A 22775-nucleotide genomic window follows, 5' to 3' on the forward strand; every position below is an offset into this window, starting at 1 on the left:
CATGCTCACTGTGGCGCTACTTCGGGGCTGGATCTCATGACCCTGAGATGGTGACCTGAGCTGAAATCCAGAGTCAGACACTTAACCCACTGAGCTACCCAGGCACCCCTTAGAATTTTTAAAGAGGAGTGATTTGATCTTATGTTATAAAAAGATCATTGTAGTTGCTTTTTGCAGGCTGAATGTGGCAAGAGTAGAAGCTGGAGATGCTTCTGTTTAGGGATCCCATCCAGTCTTTAAATACCATTTTTAAATACCACCTATATGCAGACGACTCCTGAATTTACATCTCCAGCTTGAATTCTCTCCCAAGTTAGGAATGGTATATCCAACTGTTGGTCCACTTTATACCTCTACCTAATAGATACAGTATATCTGTTAATAGAAATAATAGGCTGACAGATGGATCTTTCAGTTACTGTATCCAGAATTTAACTCCAGATTTTTTGTTACCTCAGTAAATTGCATTTCTATTCTTTTACTTGCTCAGTCTAAAACTTTAGTACCTTCTTGAACCTTTCTTTCTCTCCTACTCTGTATCTACATAAGCAAATCTGCTAAGACTACCCCAGGACATAACCAAATTCAACATCTTCTCACCATCCCTGACTATTAACTCCCTGGTCTAGGTGGTCATCCCTGTAGATTGGACAGTTAAGTCCTCTGAGAGGATGTCACTCAAATCTCAGCTTAAATGTTAAGAGGAAGCTGGTTTTATGAAAGTAGAGAAAACAGGTGCCTGGGTGGCTCAGTTGGTTGAGCGTCTGACTCTTGATTTTGGCTCACGTCATGATCTCAGGGTCGTGAGATGGAGCCCTGTGTTGAGTTCCGAGCTGAACACAGAGCCTACTTGGGATTCTGTCTCTCCCTTTCCTTCTGCTTCCCACCCCCACCTCCCCACCCCTCATCCCCTGCCAGCACTTGCTTGCTCACTCACTTGCTCTCTCAAATAAATAAAATCTTCAAAGGCAAAAAGGAAATAGAGAAAGCACAGTTATTTTGCTTCAGTTTGGTTTCCCTTCCTCCAACCTTGACCCCTATCTCTTCAAATTTCTCCAGTAGCTTCCTATACGCGGCCCCCCTTAATCTTGTTCCCATTTCTTCTCTGTGTTCATCTCCTGCTCTCCTTTTCCTGTTTCCTGTTTCCTTTTCACTGTTCTTTTTATATTGGCCTCTTTGTTGTCAAATACATTCCTGCCTCAGGGCCTTTGCACTTATTTTTTTTTCCCTCTGCCTGGAAACCTCTTCCCACAGACACCCACTATTTTGTTCTCTCATCTCCTTCAGGTTTTTGTTCATTTGACATCTTGGTGAGGCTTTGTCCATCCTACTTTTAACATTGCAGTCCCCAGCCCTTGCACTCCTGTCTTACCTACTTTCTCCACAGCATTTATCACCCTCTACTTTTCTATGTATTTTATTAAGATGGAAGCTGATTTTGTTCACAACTGTATCCCCATGTGTAGGTCAGTGCCTGGGCATAGTTAGGAATTTGGTAAATATTTGTTGAATAAATGAATAAAAACAAAAAATAACTGCTAGTAAAAAGTGCTGAGCAGGGAATTTAAATTGATGTGGGAGTAGATCACAGGACAACAGTATTTGTTCAGATAATAAAGGAAGGCTTGTCTGAGAAGATGGTGTTTAGTTTGAGATCTGAGTGAAGGGAGAGAGCCAGCCTCACAAAAGATCAAAGGAACTGCATTCTAACCAGAGAGAACTAGAAGTACAAATGTCCTGAGGCAGCAATAGCTGGGTGCATTTAAGGAACCTGAAGAAGGCTGGAACTTACTGGGTATAGGATATGCTTTGGAGACAGAAATAGCATAACTTGAACAAGTGATTGGAGTGAAGAAAAACTGGGAAAGTTTTGGGCTTACAGCATGGGGCAGGAAGAGTTAAGAACTGTTTTTGGCAATTATGACTTTGTGTAACAGACATCCATGTGGATACGTTAAAGAAGCAGTGGAATGTATGAATCTATATAGTTCTAGGAAGAGGTCAGAACTTGAGATACGGTTCTGGCTTTAGAAATATTTTGCAGGGGTACCTGGGTGGCTCAGTCGGTTAAGCCACTGCCTTCAGCTCGGGTAATGATCCCAGGATCCTGAGATCGAGCCCCCGCATCACACTCCTTCCTCAGCAGGGAGCTTGGTTCTCCCTCTTCCTCTGCCTGCCACTCCCCCTGCTTGTATGCTCTCTCTCTGTGTCAAATACATAAATAAAATCTTAAAAAAAAAACCATTTTGCATAACTGATGATTAATGACATGGGACTAGATGAGATCACCTAGAGAATATATAAAATGTGAGAATTAGTTATGTTGAAAGGCTAAGGCTATTATAACAAAGATACACTGAAGTGTAATGGCTCAAAAAAGATAGATTTAAAAAAAATTACTCTCTTGAATGTAACGGTCCAAGTTTATTGGGTGGCTTTGCTTCACAGTCATTTAGGGATCTTTCCTCCCATATTGTTACACCTCTTTCCCTTAGGGTGTGGTTTGTTGTCAAAGCTGGGTCATAGCCCCTTCTGTCTGTCCTCAGTCCCCTGATCCATGGTAAAGAGGAAAAAGAAGCTTTGGCCAGGAAAGTGGCACAAAATTATTTCTATTCATATTCTGTTGGTGAGAAGTTAGTCATATGGTCATAGATAACTGCAAAACCTTCTGGGAAATGTAGAGTAACTAGCCAGCTAGTAGCTAGCTAATAGGCTACAGTCCTCTTGCTAGAAAGAGGAAAATGAGTTCTGTGGCCAGGTCGCATTTCCTGCCATACTATAGACAAGAACAGAGCCTTGGTGAAAGTTCTGGAGTTAAGGCAGCTTTTAGAAGTTAAATTGAGGGGCACCTGGATGGCTCAGATGGTTGGGTGTCTGCCTTTAGCTCAGATCATGATCTTCAGGTCCAGGGATTGAGCCCCATGTCACTTCTGGTTCTACAGAGGTCTGCTTCTCCCTCTTCCTCTGCCTCTCCCACTGCTTGTGCTTTGTCTGTCTGTCTGTCTGTCTCTCAAAAGTATAAATCTTTTAAAAAACTTTTTTAAAAAGTTAAATCGAGGAACATGAGCCATTGGCAAAGGGGAATCAAAAATAAAATACCAGGGGCGCCTGGGTGGCTCAATGGGTTAAAGCCTCTGCCTTCGGCTCAGGTCATGATCCCAGGGTCCTGGGATAGAGCCCTGCATCAGGCTCTCTGCTTAGCGGGGAGCCTGCTTCCTCCTCTCACTCTGCCTGCCTCTCTGCCTACTTGTGATATCTGTCAAATAAATAAATAAAATCTTTAAAAAAAGGTAAATGCATGGAAAAAAATATACCTTAAAAAAATACCAGTTATAAAGGAGTGTGATATCATTGAAGCTAAGAGAAGATAGTGTTTAAAAAAGAAGGGTGTGTTGTGTTGAATGTCACTTGCAGGATCAAGATGAAATAACTACTTAGTTTGATAATGTGGAAATAATTGATGACTTTTGAGAGAGGTATCACTATCAGTGGAATGGGTTGGAGGGAGAAGGTGAAGTGTGGAAAGTAGCAAGAATAAAAACACCCTTTTCAAGAAACTGCAGTGAAAAGGAATTAAAAGGGGCTCTTGGGTTAAGGGATTTCTTTCTTTTTTTTTTTTTTTTTTAAGATAAAAGGTGCTAGAACATGTTTGTATGGCGATAGAAATGATCTGGTAGAGAGGGAGAAAATGATACAGAAGAGAGAGGTGTTACTTGAGGGAGTAAAGTTCTTGAGAACTCCTGAAGGATGGGATTAAAGCCCGACTATACCAAGATTTGGTTAGGGTATGCTGCCATTGGGAATGGCAGTTGGTAGGACCACCTATATAAAGTTTAAGAACCTTCAATCAATGCTATATGTTGTTTACAGATATAGAAATACGTTAAAGAGTAAAACTGTAGGTGGAGATAATAATCTGTTTTATGAAATTATTTCCCTAGGGAGAAGGGGGAATCCAATCAGGGAGAGAATTAATTTTCACATGCATGTCTTCTTTTGAAAAATTTTTAGAAGCAGATGTAGCATAATCTTAAAATTTGATAAACCTGAGTATTACTCAGATTAAATTCTAGTATTGTCTTTGTTTTGGATGTTTCATAATACAAGGAAATACAGAAACAAGAAAAAGTATAGTTAGCAGTATAGAATAATGTAGTTGAAATAAACCTATATCAGTAGTCACAATAAATGTAAATAGGCTTAATTCTACCAAAAGACTGTATGGCTAAAAGACAAAAAGTCAGGCTGGATAATAAACCAGGATCCAGCAATAAACCACTGGGAACACAACTAAAACATAAGGACATAGAGAAATTGAAAATAACTGGATGGAAGGATATAGCAGACAAATGTCAACCAGAAGAAAGCTGTGTGGCAGATGACATACTTGAAACAACAAAACATTATCAGGGATAAAAAGGTGACTACATTATGATAAAATGAAAAGGGTAGTAGGAAGATAAAACTCTGAACTGCTTTGCACCTAATATCAGTCTCAAAATACATAAAGCAAAATATGCAGAATTACCAGGAGAAATCAACAAATTTACAAAGTTTTAAGAATGATCTTCTTTAGACATCTAGAGCAATAATCACAATAAACAGAAATGGGCTGTCCCAGTGAAAAGACTAGATTCCTCCTGTATGCCATTTAGTATAAAAAGGATCATAAGAAGGTTAAAAGTAAAAGGATGGGAAAATATATCAGGGATATTAGACAAAAAGAAAGCTAATGTAGTCTTCACAATAGCACATACACAAAACAAAAAGTAGGGAAATTTAAGTTTTGGAATGGAAAGGAGACAAAGGAATTGTTAGTCCCAGATAACATAATTGCATATATAAAAAAACTGAAGAAGATCTACACACTTACTATTAGAACTCATAAAAGAGTTCAGCTGGGTTTTAAAAATATATGTGTTTATATGGGAGTATTTAAAACTCCGTTTTACCACTGTATGCCAGTAAAAACAAAACTAAAATCATTATAGAGTTTACAAAACCTAATTTGACATGAAAGGAGACCCAGATAAATGGAGAGGTATACTATGTTCATGGATAGAAAGACTCAATCCCAGAAAGATGTGAACTCTCCCCCACATTAATCATTCAGTCAGTGCTACTTTAAAAATTCCTATGGGGGTTTTAGGATCAGGACAAGTTGACCCTATAATTAATAGAGCAGATAGTTTTGTAAGAGAATAAGGTAGAGGACTTGGCTCTGTCAAAGGCTGATTATATGGTTAAGTAATTAAGACTGGAATTAAATGGTCAGAAACAGATCCATGTATGTATGGGAACTTGGTATATAAAGAGTTCCTGTTCAGTTGAGAAAGGTTGGACTAATCAGTGAGTGATGTTTGCTGTCCCTCTGGCAGAAAAACAATTAGGATTTTTCTATGTCGTATCATATACATCAGGGGTCAGTTAGTTTTCTGTACAAGGCAAGGGTGTCCTTGTACCCATAGATTATATGTTAACAAATGGACATGGCTGTGTTAAACTAAAACTTTATTTATAAAAAACTGAAGATGGGCTTGATTTGGCCCATGGGCTGTAGTTTCCCAATATCTGACAAACAGAAATAAATACAGGTAGATAAGAGCCCAGAATTTTAAAAAGCAAAATTTGAGATCATATGTAAGAAAATACAGAGGAAAAAAAAAATCTGATCCTGGGCTAGGAAAGGATATCATTAAGACATAAGAAAATACAATCCACATAATGTAAATTTGGCTACGTTAAAATTTAAAGCTTCCATACAATAAAATAAACATAAGGTATTTGCAACACCAAGGATTAACATCCAGAATATAAATGAAATTTCTGCAAATAAGTGAAGGACAAAGGAATTGAATAGCCAGCCCATAAAAGAAGATACCTAAATACCCAATAAATACAAAAGGATATTCCCTCAAAGGAACTCAAGGAAATGAATTAAAAGTACCGTCAAATACCATTTGAAAAATAGTCATTAAATGGCCACTTTCATTAAAACGGCCCATCACTGGTTACCTACTAATTCCGTTTATAGTGTTTTATCCTAGAGAAGTTTTTTTTTTTTTTTTTAAGATTTTATTTATTTATTTGAGAGAGAGAGCGAGCCCAAGCAGGGAGAGGGGCAGAGGGAGAAGCAGAGGCAGACTCCTGGCTGAGCTGGGAGTCTGATGTGGGGCTCAATCCCAGGACCTGGAAATCATCACCTGAGCTGAAGGGGGATGCTCAACCATCTGAGCTACCCAGGCGCCCCTCCTAGAGAAATTCTTACATATAGACTACATAGGAAGACATGTACTAAAATGAATAAATAAAGGTGTATTTTAGGAATTAAGCAGCTAAAATGAATGAACTAGAGCTACATGAATGCATCAGTATAGACAAGTCAAATTATGGGATGAATACAAGTTTCAGATATGAGTAGAAGAATACTATTCATGTCATTTTTAAAGATCTACAGAATAACTGCGTGTTTTATACTCAGGTAGTAATAGTCTAAAAACATAAATGGTAGAAAACACATCCAATTTAGGGCAGTATTTATCTCTGGGAAGGGAAGAGTAGTGGGATCAGGTAGGGAGTCATAGGACCCTTTATGTAATATTTAGGGGGAAAAGGGAAGTAAGGCAAAACACTAATAATGTGGTTATTGTTGGATTGTGTGTACTTGTCTGTTTCAAGTATTGACTAGATCTGACTGATCAGAATGTATTGAAGGTGACAAAAGTGGAACTGTGGCGGTATGTTTTAGTGGTTAAAATCAGTTGGTCTTAGAAGTGTTTTGGGTGTGGGAAGTAAAGGAGAGACGTGTTAAGAATGACTCTGAGATTTTTGGCCTGAGAAACTGGGGTGGGAGTGTCATTCATGAGAGAAAATGAAAAGTGAAGTAAACCAGGTTTGGGAAGAGATGGTATGTTCCATTTTGGACCAGTGTAATTATAGAAGAGGATGGGTAGATGGTTAACAAAATGAATTTTAAGGTCAAGAAGGTTTTAGACTAGAAACCGAAATTCAGGATTCATAGCTTGTCTTTGGTATTGAAAGCCTTCAGAATGGGTAAGTTTAGCCAGGAAATACACATACGTGTATGTAGTGAAAAGAAAAGGTGCCCAACTTTCTCTGAGAAACTCTCAGTAGGTAGAGGAGAAGTGGACCAGGCGATAAACTGAGAAGGAGCAGCTGGAAACCAGGGAGTCGAGTGCCTTGGAAGTCCAGACAAGTTCATGTTTCAAGTGGGAGAAGCAGTCAGTTGGCAGATGCAACCCAGTTGCTTCTACTACATTACCTTATTTTTTTTTCTTCCCAGCAGCAGTGATCAGTAGCTGAAATGATCTCATTTTTGTTCATGTTTGTCTCCACATTCTTGTATGTAGACTTCTTGAAGACAGGACTGTTCCTTCCTGAGCCAGGACAATGTCTAGCACATACCAAGCTCTCACATACTTGTTGATGGATTAATTTATCCAGTACTTTGAGAGCTCGTTATTTCCTGCTACTAGCCTTTCAGTGTTGACTGTTTAAGAGCACATGTTGGGATTTCTTATTTTGATAGGCTTTTCATGGTGGGGTTAAAGAAAATTTAATGTTGGAAAAAAAATACAAGAAAAGTAAGGAAGGTTAAAAATAGTTTTATGTCAGATCCTGTAAGAGTTCATGCTTTGCTTAAGCTGCCATGTACCTTCCTTTCTTGGATATTACATTGTTGGCATATTTGCAGTAGAATTTCTATTGTTTTGTATAATGGAGAAGAGACTGTGTAGCATTTTAAGAGAAGTCTTGAGTATTAGATATTTAGATTATAAGTTTAGAATGTTTTTATTTGCTGCTATGAGAGGAATACACAAAAAGTAAGATACGATACACGAAGAACTCTTTCTTCAAGACGCATCTAGTGGCATATTTTAATAATATTAGTTAACATCCTAAATTAACCTTGTACCTCGTACTCTTCTGGGCTCTTTTAAATTCTTTTTTCACTCATAACCCTCTAAGGTAGGTGTTATTATTACTCTTCTAAAGTTATAAATCAAGGAAATTGAGACCCAGAGAAGTAAAGTAACTGGTCCATGGTCACAGGGCTGTGTAATAAGTTGCAAGCTAGATTTGAACCTAGGTATTCTGACATTGTCTCTCCATTAGCATGCTTAGTGCTCTTGACCGAACGACGTTCAAGGGTCACTTCCTTAGAGAAACTTCCCCTGACAACTGTCTTGCCCTGTTCCCCTCCAAGGTGTTATTCCATTGTTGTACAGCTGTGAATATTCATCTGTTAGAACAAAGCTTGTCTAATTTTTACATCGTACAGATAGGATCTTTTTGACTGTAGAAGTTGGTCATGATGCTCTTTTATCTTCCAGTGAAAGGCAAAGAACAAGAGAAAACCTCAGATGTCAAGTCAGTTAAAGGTGAGTTCAGTGGCATTCCATTGTGTTAAAAAAGTGATGTGCTTCCCATTTACAGGCTATTTAAACCTGTTATCTTCCCCCCTTCTTTTGCCATTAATCATCTCTGCCTTCTTTTGTAATTATTTATGATTGTGACTTATTTCCTTGTTCGACCTGTATATTCTTCAGCACCTTGCATATATGATAGGCTTTTGCTAAGTAAGCACTTGTTGGCTGTCCTAGTGATACAGTAAACCAGTGCCCTCCATTAATCACATGTTTGATTGTTCCCTAGAATCAATGAGTTGATTTTATTATTTTTTTAACTTAAAATCAGTGAATTAACATAGAGTTTATTGTTAGTGTCAGAGGTAGAGTTTAGTGATTCATCTGTTGCATATAACACCCAGTGCTCATGATTAGATCAGGTGTCCTCCTTAATGTCTATCACCCAGTTACCCCATCCCCTCATACCTCCCCTCCAGCAACCCTCAGTTTCTTTCCTGTAGTTGAGCGTCTCTTATGGTTTGTAGTTTACTTTATTTTTAAAAAAAGCAAAAAGCGAGGGGTACCTGCATGGGTTGGGTGTCTGGCTCTTGGTTTTGGCTCAGGGTTGTGAGATCAAGCTCTGTGTTGGGTTCCCGGCTCAGTGTGGAGTCTGCTGCAGACTCTCTCTCCATCTGCCCCTCCCCACTATGCTCACTCTCTCTCTCTAAAATAAATAAATACATTTATTTTATTTTTTTAAATTTATTTTATTTGAGAGAGAGAGAGAGAGCACACAAATGGGAGGAGGGGCAGAGGAGGGGAAGCAGACTCCCCGCCAAGGAAGGAGTCTGATGTGGGGCTTGATCTTAGGACCCTGGGATCATGACCTGAGCCGAAGGCAGAGGCTTAACTGACTGAGCCACCCAGGTGCCCCATAAATAAACCTTTAAAAACAAAACAAAAAGTGCCACCTGGGTGGCTCAGTGGGTTAAAGCCTCTGTCTTTGGCTCAGGTCATGATCCCAGGGTCCTTGGGATCGAGCCCCACATCAGGTTCTCTGCTTGGCAGGGAGTCTGCTTCCGCCTCTCTCTCTGCCTCCTTGTGATCTCTGTCTGTCAAATAAATAAAATCTTAAAAAAAAAAAAAGTGAAAAATACTCTGAATTGACCTGACAGTTCTGGAGTAAAGAACGGCCACTTACAAGGCTTGGCTTTCTGTTGTTTAATGTATGGATCATTACAGTTTTTACTTCTCAGTTACTTTGGATGAATCGTCTTAACTTAAAATTTATCCAGAGTACTTTATTGTAATCAGTATATTGTCTGTGTTTATAGGTTAGAGCATACTTCTTCAGGTTGTAATCTCTACTATAGTTTTGACTGATTTTATTATATTAATTACAAAGATTGGAATGGAATATTATAAGGGAAATTATTTATATAGCCCTTACATGTAAATTTCATAAATAAAATCTATTTACATGAGATCTATAGATTGCTACTTGGACTTTTTTTTTTTTTTTAAGATTTTATTTATTTATTTGACAGACAGAGATCACAAGTAGGCAGAGAGGCAGGCAGAGAGGAAGGGAAGCAGGCTCCCTGCTGAGCAGAGAGCCCGATTCGGGGCTCGATCCCAGAACTCCGGGATCATGACCTGAGCTGAAGGCAGAGGCATTAACCCACTGAGCCACCCAGGTGCCCGCTACTTATGTATCTTATGTATCAAATGTTTGTATCTTGTGTGGCTGGCATTGAGTATTAACCATTTATGCTCAGTTTGCTGGAGAGTGACTAATTATAACTTAAGAGATTTGTAATACTAGGGAAGAGCTAGGGTACTTTACAGTCTTATTTTCTGCTTAGTTCTGTTAATTTTTTTTTTTTTTTTTTTTTTTTTTGGACAGATCACAAGTAGGCAGAGAGGCAGGCAGAGAGAGAGGAGGAGGCAGGCTCCCTGCTGAGCAGAAAGCCCGATGCGGGGCTCGATCCCAGGACCCCGAGATCATGACCTGAGCCGAAGGCAGAGGCTTTAACCACTGAGCCACCCAGGCGCCCCTACTTCTGTTAATTTTAAGCCAGGTGGATTTCGTGTTGGTTCATACTGCCTTCCTTAAGCAGAATTTGATTGACTTTGATAAAGACTTCAAGCTCTTAGCAAGCAGCATGTGTAAAAACGAGATCTGAGTGTAGAAGGAAGGGGTTTGATGTCTCAGGCACTTTAGATTTCTACTTCTACTACTAGTAGTCTTCTACTACTACTACTTTTACTACTACTTCTACTACTACTACTACTAGTCTTCTGCTCTAAACTGCTACTAACAGTGTGACCTTGGGAAGTCCTGTAACCTTTCTCGGATTCTTCATTTGTGGAGTGAGAGGGTTGGCCTGCCTAATTTCTGAAACTGTACCTGGCTGAAAAATGCCATGTTCCTACCCTGTGACAGTACATAATCTGTGCTTAGCATTCACTGGCTTACCTTAGAATCTTACAGAACAGCGTAGGAAACAGGCCCTCAAGAAGTTTGCAGTATGATTAGAGCTTAGATGTGGAATAGTAGCAAATACACCAACATACTAATAACAACCATTTCTTGAACACCTGTTCTGTTATAGGCATTAGCCAAAAACTGAGGCTAGACAAAAAAAGACTTGGCTCCTGCACTCACTGAACTTACAGATTGGTAGGGGAGAGAGGAACATTCATCAAGTGATTCCACAGATGGCATGGGCTGGATCTATAGTGATGAAAATAAAGAGATCTGGAGTGATCAGTTTAGAGCAAAAATGGATAGAACTTTGTTATTGATTAAATAGGAGGTGTAAGGGACAGGAAAGTTTCAGATTAACACCTACTTTTCTGGCTTGCCTAACTGTGTGACTGGTGGAAAACCAAGTTGGGAAATTATATGTTCAGTTTTGGCATGGTGGGTGGGAGGTACATGGAGACATTTACATATATTATTTTATCCACACAATAATTCTAGAGTCTGAGTTTCCAACCAAAGGCAAAAGAGTGATTTTTCTAGAGTCTGGCAGACCAAAGCTGAAATTCTGCTTATTGAAACAACTACTATCTCATTGACTTATAGCCAAGTATTTAACTTTTGTCTTTCTGTGTCCACATCTCAAAAATGAGGAAAATACTGGTCTTGCAAAATTGGTGTGAGAGATAATGAAGTAATATACCCTCCAAAAAATGTGTATCAAGCCCCCAGTACAAGGTCTGGTATGCAGGAGGTACTACTCTGGTAGCTCTTATTGTAACAGAGGAGGCCTGAACAAGATGGCTTAGTTAGATGAAGTATCGTGAGGAGTTCAGAGGAATTTGAGATTAGCACATGGGTTTTGAAGTGTGGGGAAGATTTTGTAGAAATGGGACTTAAGCTCCATAAAAGTTGAATAATAAGGATTTGAATGAAAGAGGCAATTCTTTCTCTTTTCCCTAACAGCCCAGCCTCTTCTTTGAGTATATATTGGGCAAAGGGACCTTCAGACAAGTAAGGGGATATTTTCACAGAAGATTGATACCCAATTGTAAGGGCCTTAAAGACCAGAACAGAGACTTGAGACAGAGAAAATAGGGAGCCTGTAGTCTTTGAGTGGGATGTTGATGTTTACATATGGTATTTATGAAAGGTAAGTCTGGAAGAGTTCCATAGGATGGAGACCAAAAAAGTTCTTTTGCTGTAATACAGAAAAGCCTGTATTAAGGGTGTGGTGTTGATAATAAACATGTAAGTAGATGTTTAAATATCTTTAAGAAAAAATCAACCAATCTTAGGCAAACATGTAGAGTGAAAAAGAATGGGCCCATGATTTTGAGCTTTGGAGACTGGCAGGTTGAGCAGAGATAGGGAAATTGAATAGGAGCATTAGTTTGGAAGAAGATGCGGTGAGTTTGGTATTTGGACAAATTGGTCTTGGTATGGTAAAGTCAAAGTGAGAATAGCTAGCGGTAAGGAATTAATAGGCCCCAAGCCCAAATCAAAGGCCAGGTGTCAGATGCAGGTCAGGGCTAACCTCCTGGGGCTCCAGTTCCATAGAGGTGTACCCTACGAGCTGCTGCAGAGAGGTCCAGAGTGTGAGTGAGACGTTCCCCTTGAATCAGCCAGAGTTACTAATAACCCTTTTTTTTTTTTTAATGTATTTATTTATTTATTTGACAGAGAGAGACCTAGTGAGAGGGAACACAAGCAGGGGCAGGATGGCGGTGTGAGAGGGAGAAGGATTCTCCCCGCCGAACAGGGAGCCCGAAGTGGGGCTTAATCCCAGGATGCTGGAATCATGGCCTGAGCCAAAGGCAGACCCTTAATGACTGAGCCACCTGGGCGTCCCCTAATAACTCTTTTTAAAAATCTCCTTTAGATATCTGTTTAGATTTTAGGTACCTATTTTATCTGGTTTTATCTATTTTAACAGATGTGTCAGGGTCTCAAGTTCATTTGTGGGAAAAAGAGGAGTGCTTACAGATTTAAATAATCTTTTCAGAAAAGTTGGCCCTAGTAATAATTAAAAGGTTTGAGAGTAAATGTTGTTTCTAGCAGAAAGAATAAAAGAGCAGGGAGCCTCAGGAGGAGGAGTCGGAAGGAGACCATTTCCGACACGGTGGGCATTTTTTTAAATTTCTTTTTTAAGATTTTATTTATTTGTCAGAGAGCACAAGCAGGGAGAGTAGCAGGCAGAGGGAGAAGCAGGCTCCCCGCTGAGCAGGAAGCCCGGTACGGGACTGCGTCCCAGGACTCTGGGATCATGACCTGAGCAGAAGGCAGACGCTTAGCCGACTGAACCACCCAGGTGTCCCTTCTGTCCTTCTTGCTATAGCAATGCGCTAGGCCAACACTTTTTAAAAACCTTTAATAAGAGTCTTCAATATTTGTATGGAATAAATAGGAGAGGTAGAATGCTGATCCAGCTGTAGCAACAAGGTCACAGGACTACTTTGACAGTATTGTAATACTGAGTTGCTTATTTCCTGTTACCAAATGGGTAATCTCTTTATTCTGATGTCAATAGGCCATTTCTTCAGACTACTATGGAAAATGTATTTTGTGAATTTTTTAAGTGTGCTTTATCTCTAAGCAGCTTGAACCTTGATCATAAATGTTTTTCATTAGAGAAATTTTGTTACCCAATTAAAAAAGTAAAATAAGGGGATGTCTGGGTGGCTTAAGCATCTGCCTTCAGCTCAGGTCATGATCCCAGGGGCCTGGGATCGAGTCCCACATTGGGCTTCCTACTCATCAGGGAGCCTGCTTCTCCCTCAGCATGCTGTTTCCCCCTGCTTGTGCACTCCCTCTCTCTCTTCCTCTGACAAAAAAATAAAATAAGTATTCTGAAGAATGTTTTTCTCATTTTTACCCCATTTCACAAGTTTTAGTTTTGTTCCTTGGACAAAAAGGATTAAGGAATTGAAAAGGTCCATATATCAGAATGTTTTCTGGCTTTGGTATTTTCTGTCATCAGTAGAAGTTCTCAAAGAAACATTTCTTGTTTTAAGTTCCGTTTGTGGCACAGTATTTTGAGAGTTATAAATAATAATAAGAAATTGCTTCCCAGTTTTCTGCTGCTTGATTCCCTTTCCCATAACTATTTTTTGTTGAGCGTGCATGCTTAAGGGAGGTGCTACAAAATTTTAATTTTTAAAGTTCTCTTAAAGTCCTTTATGAGACATTTTTAGGCTATCGAATTTTGTGTTTAATTTTTAACTTTTTTTTTTTTTTTCAAAAAATTATAGCTTCAATATCTGTACATTCCCCACAAAAAAGCACTAAAAATCATGCCTTGCTGGAGGCAGCAGGACCAAGTCATGTTGCAATCAATGCCATTTCTGCCAACATGGACTCCTTTTCAAGTAGCAGGACAGCAACACTTAAGAAGCAGCCAAGCCACATGGAGGCTGCTCATTTTGGCGACCTGGGTAAGTGACTCACTTTTTGTTAACTTCTAGTAGGAAGGATTGAGTGTATTATGGGAAACTCTTGCTAGAGGATACTAGAACTGTATAATGTGAATGTGCTTTGGAAAAACGTATTTAAGGTAAGAGCATGTGATTCTTGATCTGTGGGTTGTGAGTTCGATCCCCACATTGGGCATGGAGCCTTCTTAAAATAAAATTTGGGGCACCTGGGGGCTCAGTCGTTAGGTGTCTGCCTTCGGCTCGGGTCATGATCCCGGGGTCCTGGGATCGAGCCTCGCATCAGGCTCCCTGCTCGGCGGGAAGCCACCTTCTTCCTCTCCTACTTACCCTGCTTATGTTTCCTTTCTCGCTATCTCTTTCGCTGTCAAATGAATAAATAAAATGTTTTAAAAAATATAAATAAATAAAATTTAAAAAATAAATAAAAATAACAGCTACAAGTATAACAAATGATACTCTATTATGTTCCCATAAGCATAAAATAGAAAGCATTCTCAGTTAAAAAAAAAAAAAATGGGTCATTTCCAGAAGAAGAAATACATTTAACCACTAATTATATGAACAAGATGCCTCACTTCACTCATACTCGGGAAACTGCAAATTTAAGTAATGAGTTAATGTTCTCCCTAACACATCAGCAAATCTTTAAAGTTTGAAAATTTGAATGGTAACGGAGATGAAGAGAAATAGCCAGTCCTATTTAGTGAAAGTGTAGATTGATGAAGATTTTTTTGGAAGGCAGTGTGGAAGTAGTTATCAGAATGTAAAATAGAAGATCTAGCCCTCAGATTTAGTCACATATATGCAAAAAGAAGTAGATGCAAGTATGTGTAAAGCTGTCTATTGCAGTGTTGTTTGTGAAAGCAAAAAATGAGGAACAACAAACGTACATATCTGGCGATGGAGAAGTAGATACATTGTGGTGTGCCCGCATCTGGAATATTAGGGAGCCATTTAAAAGTCTGAAGATGACCTAGAGAAATATCTAAGGTTAAAGTGCAAAAAGCAGGTCACATAACAGTGAGTGTAGTAGGATCCCTACTATGTTAAAATAACTTCTTTCCCCCCCACCTCCAAAAAAGGTATGCAGGAGATCGAGGTTTTCTGAATTTTCGTTACCCACAGTTCTGCACTTTATAAAAATTGTGTGTCATGGTATCATAAATTGAAAGAAAAGTGAATAAATTGATGTCTAATAAAATTAGCCCGTTTTTTGACATCTTTGCTTAACAGTTGTATATCTTCAAAGATGTCAGAGTGTCTGTGGGCCACACTCAGCAGCACACTGCAAACAGCATTTGTATTGATCACAAAGTAAAATTGTAACTTTTACTGGATTACACCTGCGTTGCTGGTGGGGGTGTGAAATGGTACAGCCACTCTGGAAAATAGTTTGGCAGTTTCTTATACAGCAAAACGTGCAGATGTCCTTAAGACCCTACAGTTGCACTCTTTGGCCTTTATCCCAGAGAAGTGGAAACTTACATTCCCACAAAAGCCTATATCCCGATGTCCATAGTAGCTTAAAAGCCAAAAACTGGCTGTCTTTCAGCAGGCGAGTGAGTGGTTAGACACACTGGCATGTGCACACCACAGAATACTACTCAGCAATGAAGAAGAGCACACTATTGATTTACCTCACAACTCGCACGAGTACCAAGGGAGTTACGCTGAGCATCAAAAGCCAGTCCCAAAAGGTTATGCGCGGTATGATTCCATTTGTATAATATTCTTGAAATGACAAAATTAGAGAAATGAAGGACAGAGCAGTGTTTGCCAGAGGTGAGGAACGGAGGAGGTGGTTACAAAAGGCCACATGAGGCATCCACTTGGCATTGGAACTGTTTCGTAACTTGGCAGTTACCCAGGATAAAGTTGCATGGATTCCCTTGCACAGAATGAAGTCCACAGGTGTGTACAGGTGAAATGGGGAGATCTGAGTAAGATTGGTGGTCGTAACAACGTCAGTACCTTGATGTGATACTGTAATACGGTACTGTAAGATGTTACCTTGGGGAACCCGGGTAAAGGCTACATGGGATCTCCCTGTATTGTGTCTTACTATTGTATTTGAACTTACCATTATCTCAGAATTAAAATTTTAATTTAAAAATTAGTAAATCTTGGGGCGCCTGGGTGGCTCAGTGGGTTAAAGCCTCTGCCTTCAGCTCGGGTCCTGATACCGGGGTCCTGGGATCAAGCCTCGCATCCAGCTCTCTGCTCAGCGGGGAGCCTGCTTCCCTCTCTTTCTCTGCCTGCTGCTCTGCCTACTTGAGATCTCTCTCTCTCTCTCTCTCTCTCTGTTAAATAAATAAATAAAATCTTTTAAATAAATAAATAAATTAATTAAAATTAGTAAATCTTGCAAAGGATCAGAATTTTGTGAAGTTCAAGAAAGTGAGGTTGACAGAGGTGTACTGGTTAACCTTGAACATGAGACACCCCGGAGGCACCTGGGTGGCACAGTTGGTTAAGTGCCCCACTCTTGATTTCTGCTCAGGTAGGGTCATGAGATAGAGCCCCATGTTGGGTTGGGCTGTGCTTGCTCACTCGCGCCCTCTCTCAGAAAAAAAAAAAAAAAATGAGATAGCCGGCAAGGATGACACATGAAGTGCTTCAAAAGAAAATAATTTGAATATCAAAGGATTAAGAAAAGCCCTTTTGAAAAATTGATGAAACCCTGTTAATTTTATGAAGCTGGAACCTCAAAATGTCAATGCTGTAAATGTTAAAAATTGTTTTTGTTTATTCTAATAAATAGTTTGTGGTTATAATCGTAACCTGAATTTAGTTACATATATAATGAACTTATTTTTATTAGATTTTGGTAAGTTTAGTTTTATTTCTCAAGATAAAAATCCCAGAGCTACTCTTTATTCTGTTGTAACAAACACTGAGCGTTGGTAACGTTTTTTTGGCTGTATGCACACATGGACAATTTTTCCTCAGGAAAAGTTCCTAGAGGTGGCGTTACTGGATTGTGAAATCATGCAGATTATTAAAGCTTTGCCCTCTGTTACTGAATGCTCTTCCAAAGAGGTTTTGTTATTTTTTATTTTCATCATCAGTGGGTGACAGTGTTGCCTGTTCTGCTGTGCCTTTGTTGGTTTTTATTGTTATTTTTTGAAAAAACATCTTCCAGTTTGACAGACAAAAATGTATTAATTTGCTTTTCTGGCATTTTTAATTAGATTGAATATATTTTCATATATTTATTGGCCGCCTTTCTTTGGTACTAGTATCATAAGATTTTTTTTCCCCCAAGAATTTCCATGGTCTGAACTGCCATTAAAAGTCAGATAAGAATAACTGAGTTAAAGAGCTTTTTAATAGATTAATAAGTTTGGACACTTGTTTCATTGCCTGTTTAGCAGTCACAGTGATGGTATTTCTAATTCTTTATTCATTAAATTGCTAGGGAAGTAAAATTTTTTTTTTAAGATTTTATTTATTTATTTGACAGAGAGAGATCACAAGTAGGCAGAGAGGCAGGCAGAGAGAGGAGGAAGCAGGCTCCCTGTTGAGCAGAGAGCCCAATGCGGGGCTCGATCCCAGGACCCTGGGATCATGACCTGAGCTGAAGGCAGAGGCTTTAACCCACTGAGCCACCCAGGCACCCGGGAAGTAAACTTTTATTCAAGAATTCTGGTACCACTAATGCTGATTGTGGCTGACTAATCCATTAATCTTAAATTATTTGTTACTGAACTGCTAATCTTTTGCTTCTTTCAGGCAGATCTTGTCTGGACTACCAGACTCAAGAGACCAAATCAAGTCTTTCAAAGACCCTTGAACAAGTCCTGCATGACACTGTTGTCCTCCCTTATTTCATTCAATTCATGGAACTTCGGAGAATGGAGCATTTGGTTAAATTTTGGTTAGAAGCTGAAAGTTTTCACTCTACAACTTGGTCCCGAATAAGAGCACACAGTCTCAACACCGTGAAGCAGAGCTCATTGGCTGAGCCTGTCTCTCCATCTAAAAAGCATGAAACTGCAACATCTTTTGTAACTGAGTCTCTTGACAAGAGATTGGAGGATTCTAGCTCAACTCAATTGCTTATGACTCAATCTGAAGGAATTGACCTGAACAATAGAACTAGCAACATTCAGAATCACTTGCTGCTTTCCCGGGAATGTGACAGTGCCCCTTCTCTCCATCTTGAAATGGCCAGAACAGGAACGCATCCAGTTTCCATGGAAACCCAAGAATCCTCCTCTAGACTTATAGTAGCCAGTAGAAATAGTCCCTCTTCACCACTAAAGGAATTATCAGGAAAATTAATGAAAAGTAAGTATGTGGTTTTCTTGTCTCTCTTTATCCTGTTTGTTTAATCAGTTTACAAAGTAGAACTTGAGGTGAGGAATTAAAGGATTAGAATAGTTTTCTCTCACACCCACTTGCAAATTTGGGAGGATTTGGAGAATGTCCTGGAGAAGGATTGGTGTATGAAAAAGGAACAGCAGGGATACAGACAGAGATTGGATCCTCTCCCGAAAGCTCTTTAGCAGAATTAACAAATGAAGAAGGGTTGAATGTTATCCTGCCTCTGCCTTCCAGAGATTTTGAAATCAAACCATTATCCAGGGATGCTTATTTCATCCTCATCTCATTCTTAATTTGCTACTAACTTACTGTCTGCCTCGTAGGTAAAATTATTTTTTAATTGCCAACAGCTGATATTTATTGGGTTCTGTGCCAAGTGCTATACTCGGATTTCACCTAATGGCCATACCACCTCTGAGGTCGGCATTATTGCCCCATTTTACAAATGAGAAAACCATGGTTTAGGACAGTTAAGTAACTTACCTCGGATTATAGAGTGAGCAGGGAGCTCGAGTTAAAATCAGCATTTCAACAAGAGCACCTCTTTATTTCTTCTCTGTTCATTTGGAAGTTACACTCTCTTAATTTTTCAATTATTACCTTCTGGAATTCTGATTTGACAGCCTCCATGTTTTTTCCTGTCTTCATCTTATCTGTTCTTTGCTTCTCGTAGAGCTAGGTGATTCTTTTTGGTTTTTCTTTGTTTGCTTTTTCTTTTCTCCCCCCTCCCCCCACCCGGAACACTTTATTTTTTTAGGGCAGTTTTCCTTTTTTTTTTTTTTTTTTTTAAAGATTTTACTTACTTACTTGAGAGAGACAGCGACAGAGATAGCAAGAGAGATCACGAGCAGAGAGGAGAAGGAGAAGCAGACTCCCCAGTAAGCAGGGATCCCTTCACCTGCTGGGGGCTCAATCCCAGGACCTTGAGATCATGACCTGAGTCCAAGGCAGATGCTTAACCGACTGAGCCACCCAGGCACCCCTTTTCAGAGCAATTTAATGTTCACAGCAAAATTGAGAGGAGGGTACAGCGATTTCCTATATACTCTTGGCCCCTGCACATATATAGGCCTGCCACTCACATCATCCACATCCCCCACCAGAGCAGGACATTAGTTGCCGTTGTTGAACCTACCCAGACATGTTATAGTCCCCCACAGTCCACAGTTTACATCAGGGTTCACTTTTGGTGCTGTGCGTTCAGTGACTTTCGACAAATACACCATGGCATGGGTCCTTCGTTATGGTGTTAAGAGTATTTTTACTGCCCTAAAAACTGTCCATACTCTGCCTTTTCATCTCTTCCTACCTGCTAATCCCTGAGAACCATTAATCTTACTCTCTCCATAGTTTTGCCTTTTCCAGAATGTCATATTCCTAAAACTATATCGTATGTAGCTTTTTTACACCGATGGTCGTTTCTTCAGATCTGTGTTTTAGTTCATTTATTGTCTCTTAAAATGGGTCTAATCTGCTGTTGAATCAATTTACAATTTTTTTATCTAAATGTTACTGAATTTTGTATTTCTAGATTTTTTTAAATTCAAATTTGGTCAGTTTTTAGTTTCTTGTTCCTTTATCCCTTCATCCCACTTCTCAGCCTATTTTGTATTTCTTTAAGTTTATTAAACATATATTCATCATCTAATGATTCTAATATCTGTAGGTTTTATGAATCTGATTCACTATTTCTTCAGATTCACACTCTTGGTTGCTTGTGATTTTAGTGGTTTTTGGCTGTCTGAACATGGATTTTGGATTTTTTCTGTGGGAATTCTTTGAGAATGCTGTTTAAATTGGGTTATTCCAGGAAAAAAAAAATAAAAGTAAATAAATTGGGTTATTCCAGAGTATATTGGGATTTGCTTTTGCCTTGCATCTGGAGCCAACTTTACTACCTTCCTGGTACCACTTAAAATACATTTGGTCTTTGGGTTTTTCAGGCAAACTCTTAGGGCCTTTGGCATGATTTTGGTCTAATCTTCTACCCTGTTTGGGCCCGAGCAATTGCCCTTGAAAGTGCACACTTCAAGTCTCTTGGCATTGCTGGTTTTCCCAGGTGACTGCGCTGCCTTTCTGGCACTTTGCCCGTCTTAATTTGCACTGGCTCCTGCAGGTCCACGATTTCCTTATCTGCAATTAAGAAATCCAGAAAGCTTTGACAATCACATGTTGGTTTTTTTTTTATATTTTATTTATTTATTTCACAGACAGAGATCACAAGTAGTCAGAGAGGCAGTCAGGAAGAGAGAAGAGGAAGCTCGCTCTCTCCGCAGAGAGTCTGACATGGGGCTCGATTCCAGGATCCTGAGATCATGACCAGAGTCGAAGGCAGAGGCTTTTAACCCACTGAGCCACCCAGGCGCCCCTCACACTTTTTTTTTTTTTTTTTAAGATTTTATTTATTTATTTGACAGACAAAGATCACAAGTAGGCAGAGAGGCAGGCAGAGAGAGGAGGAAGCAGTCTCCCTGCTGAGCAGAGAGCCAGATGAGGGGCTCGATCCCAGGACTTTGGGATCATGACCTGAGCTGAAGGCAGAGGCTTTAACCCACTGAGCCACCCAGGCGCTCCTCACATGTTATTTTTTAAATGAAAAAAACTTGAACTGGTGTGAACTAACTGCAGAAATGTGAATGTTTGATTATGTGATGTTGTCCCTCATATTGCTAAGAATATTAATGTGTATATATATATGCCTAGTGCGTTCCCTCTGTAAAAACAAACAAAACCCAGATTCTGAATTCTGAACTATTATTGTTTCCCTTACTTTACCACAAACTCTGATACACTTTTTAAGTGTATCAAAAAGCGTCTTGGGAGAATTCAGTATTGAGAAGAATTTCTTTGAACATTTAGTCTGGCCTGTTTCTGGAAATCGAAGTCTGTTTCTGTCATTGTAATACAGTTTATTGTTTTTGGAAGCTTTTTGTTTTGGTGATAGTTTATTTCAATAAAAAATAGAAATAGTGGAATCATTAAAGGACTACTAGTTGTTTTACTTTTAAAATTTTGCAGTAGATTTGACCTTTTTTGATATATACTTGCATGAATTTTAACACTTGCATAGATTCCTGTGACTGTCATCACAGTCAGCATAGGAACAGTTCTCTGACCTTTATAGTTAAATACTCCTCTATCCCAGGACTTGGCAACCACTGATCTATTATTTTCTGACTCTGTAGTTTTGCCTTTTCTGGAATGCCATACAAGTGAATTTATCTATGTAGCCACTGAGACTGACTTCTTTCAGTCAGTGTGATGGTTTGAAATTTATCCATATTCTGTCAATAGTTTGTTGCATTTAATTGCTAAGTTATATTCCATTGTATGGATGTACCATCCATTCACCTGCTGAGTGACATTTGGATTGTTTCCACCTGTTGATGATTATGAATAAAGCTGCTCTAGAGGCACCTGGGTGGCTCAGTCATTAAGCGTCTGCCTTGGGCTCAGGTCATGATCCCAGGGTCTTGGAATTGAGACCAGAATCTGGTTCCCTGCTTGGCTGGAAGCCTGCTTCTCCCTCTCCCACTCCTTCTGCTTGTGTGTTCCCTCCCTCTCTGTGTCTCTCCCTCTGTCAAATAAATAAATAAAATCTTTAAAAAGCTGCTATAAACATTTGTGTACAGGTTTTTGTGTGGACAAAATTTTTTATTTCTCTATGGTAAATACCTACTAATGGGTTTGCTGGAATAGGTGGTGTGTGTTGAAAATGTTAAGAAACTGTCAGATTGTTCTGTAGATTGGATGTACCATCTTACGTTTTCACCAGCAACATAGGCTCATACTTTATTGGATTGTCTGTTTTATTATTGAATTTTGAGAGTTCTTTTTGTGTTCTGGGTATAAAACCTTTATTGGTTATGTGATTTGTAAATGTTTTCTCCTAGTTTATAGCTTGGCTTTTCATTCTCTTAGTAGTGTCTTTCACAAAACAAAGGACTTTTTTGATTAAGTCTAATTTACCAGCTTTTTTCTTTTCTTTTTGTTTTCTTTTTTCTTTGGAATTGAATCCTAAGAACTTTTTGCCTAATTTAAGTTCATGAAGATTTTCTCCTTTGTGTTCTTCTAAAAATATTACGGTTTTGTACTTCATATTTAGATGTATGGTCTATTTTGAGTTAATATTGTATAAGATGTAAGGGTTAGGTCAAGTTT

At 39.1% G+C, this 22775-nt stretch overlaps 1 protein-coding gene across 5 annotated transcripts in view; it reads left to right on the forward strand.

Annotated features, from left to right (window-relative positions):
- Window positions 1–22775, forward strand: part of AKAP10 (A-kinase anchoring protein 10) — a 77592-nt gene that overhangs the window by 1957 nt on the left and 52860 nt on the right. For all 5 annotated transcript variants that reach the window (XM_032841344.1, XM_032841343.1, XM_032841346.1 and 2 more), the window contains exons 2-4: window positions 8355–8402; window positions 14106–14288; window positions 18021–18578. In XM_032841344.1, the coding sequence (XP_032697235.1) occupies window positions 8355–8402; window positions 14106–14288; window positions 18021–18578 (789 nt within the window). The remainder of the gene's footprint in view (window positions 1–8354; window positions 8403–14105; window positions 14289–18020; window positions 18579–22775) is intronic.

The sequence above is a fragment of the Lontra canadensis genome, unplaced genomic scaffold (assembly GCF_010015895.1).
Source record: "Lontra canadensis isolate GAN:19392208 unplaced genomic scaffold, GSC_riverotter_1.0 scaffold122, whole genome shotgun sequence".
Taxonomy (NCBI): Eukaryota; Metazoa; Chordata; class Mammalia; order Carnivora; family Mustelidae; genus Lontra; species Lontra canadensis.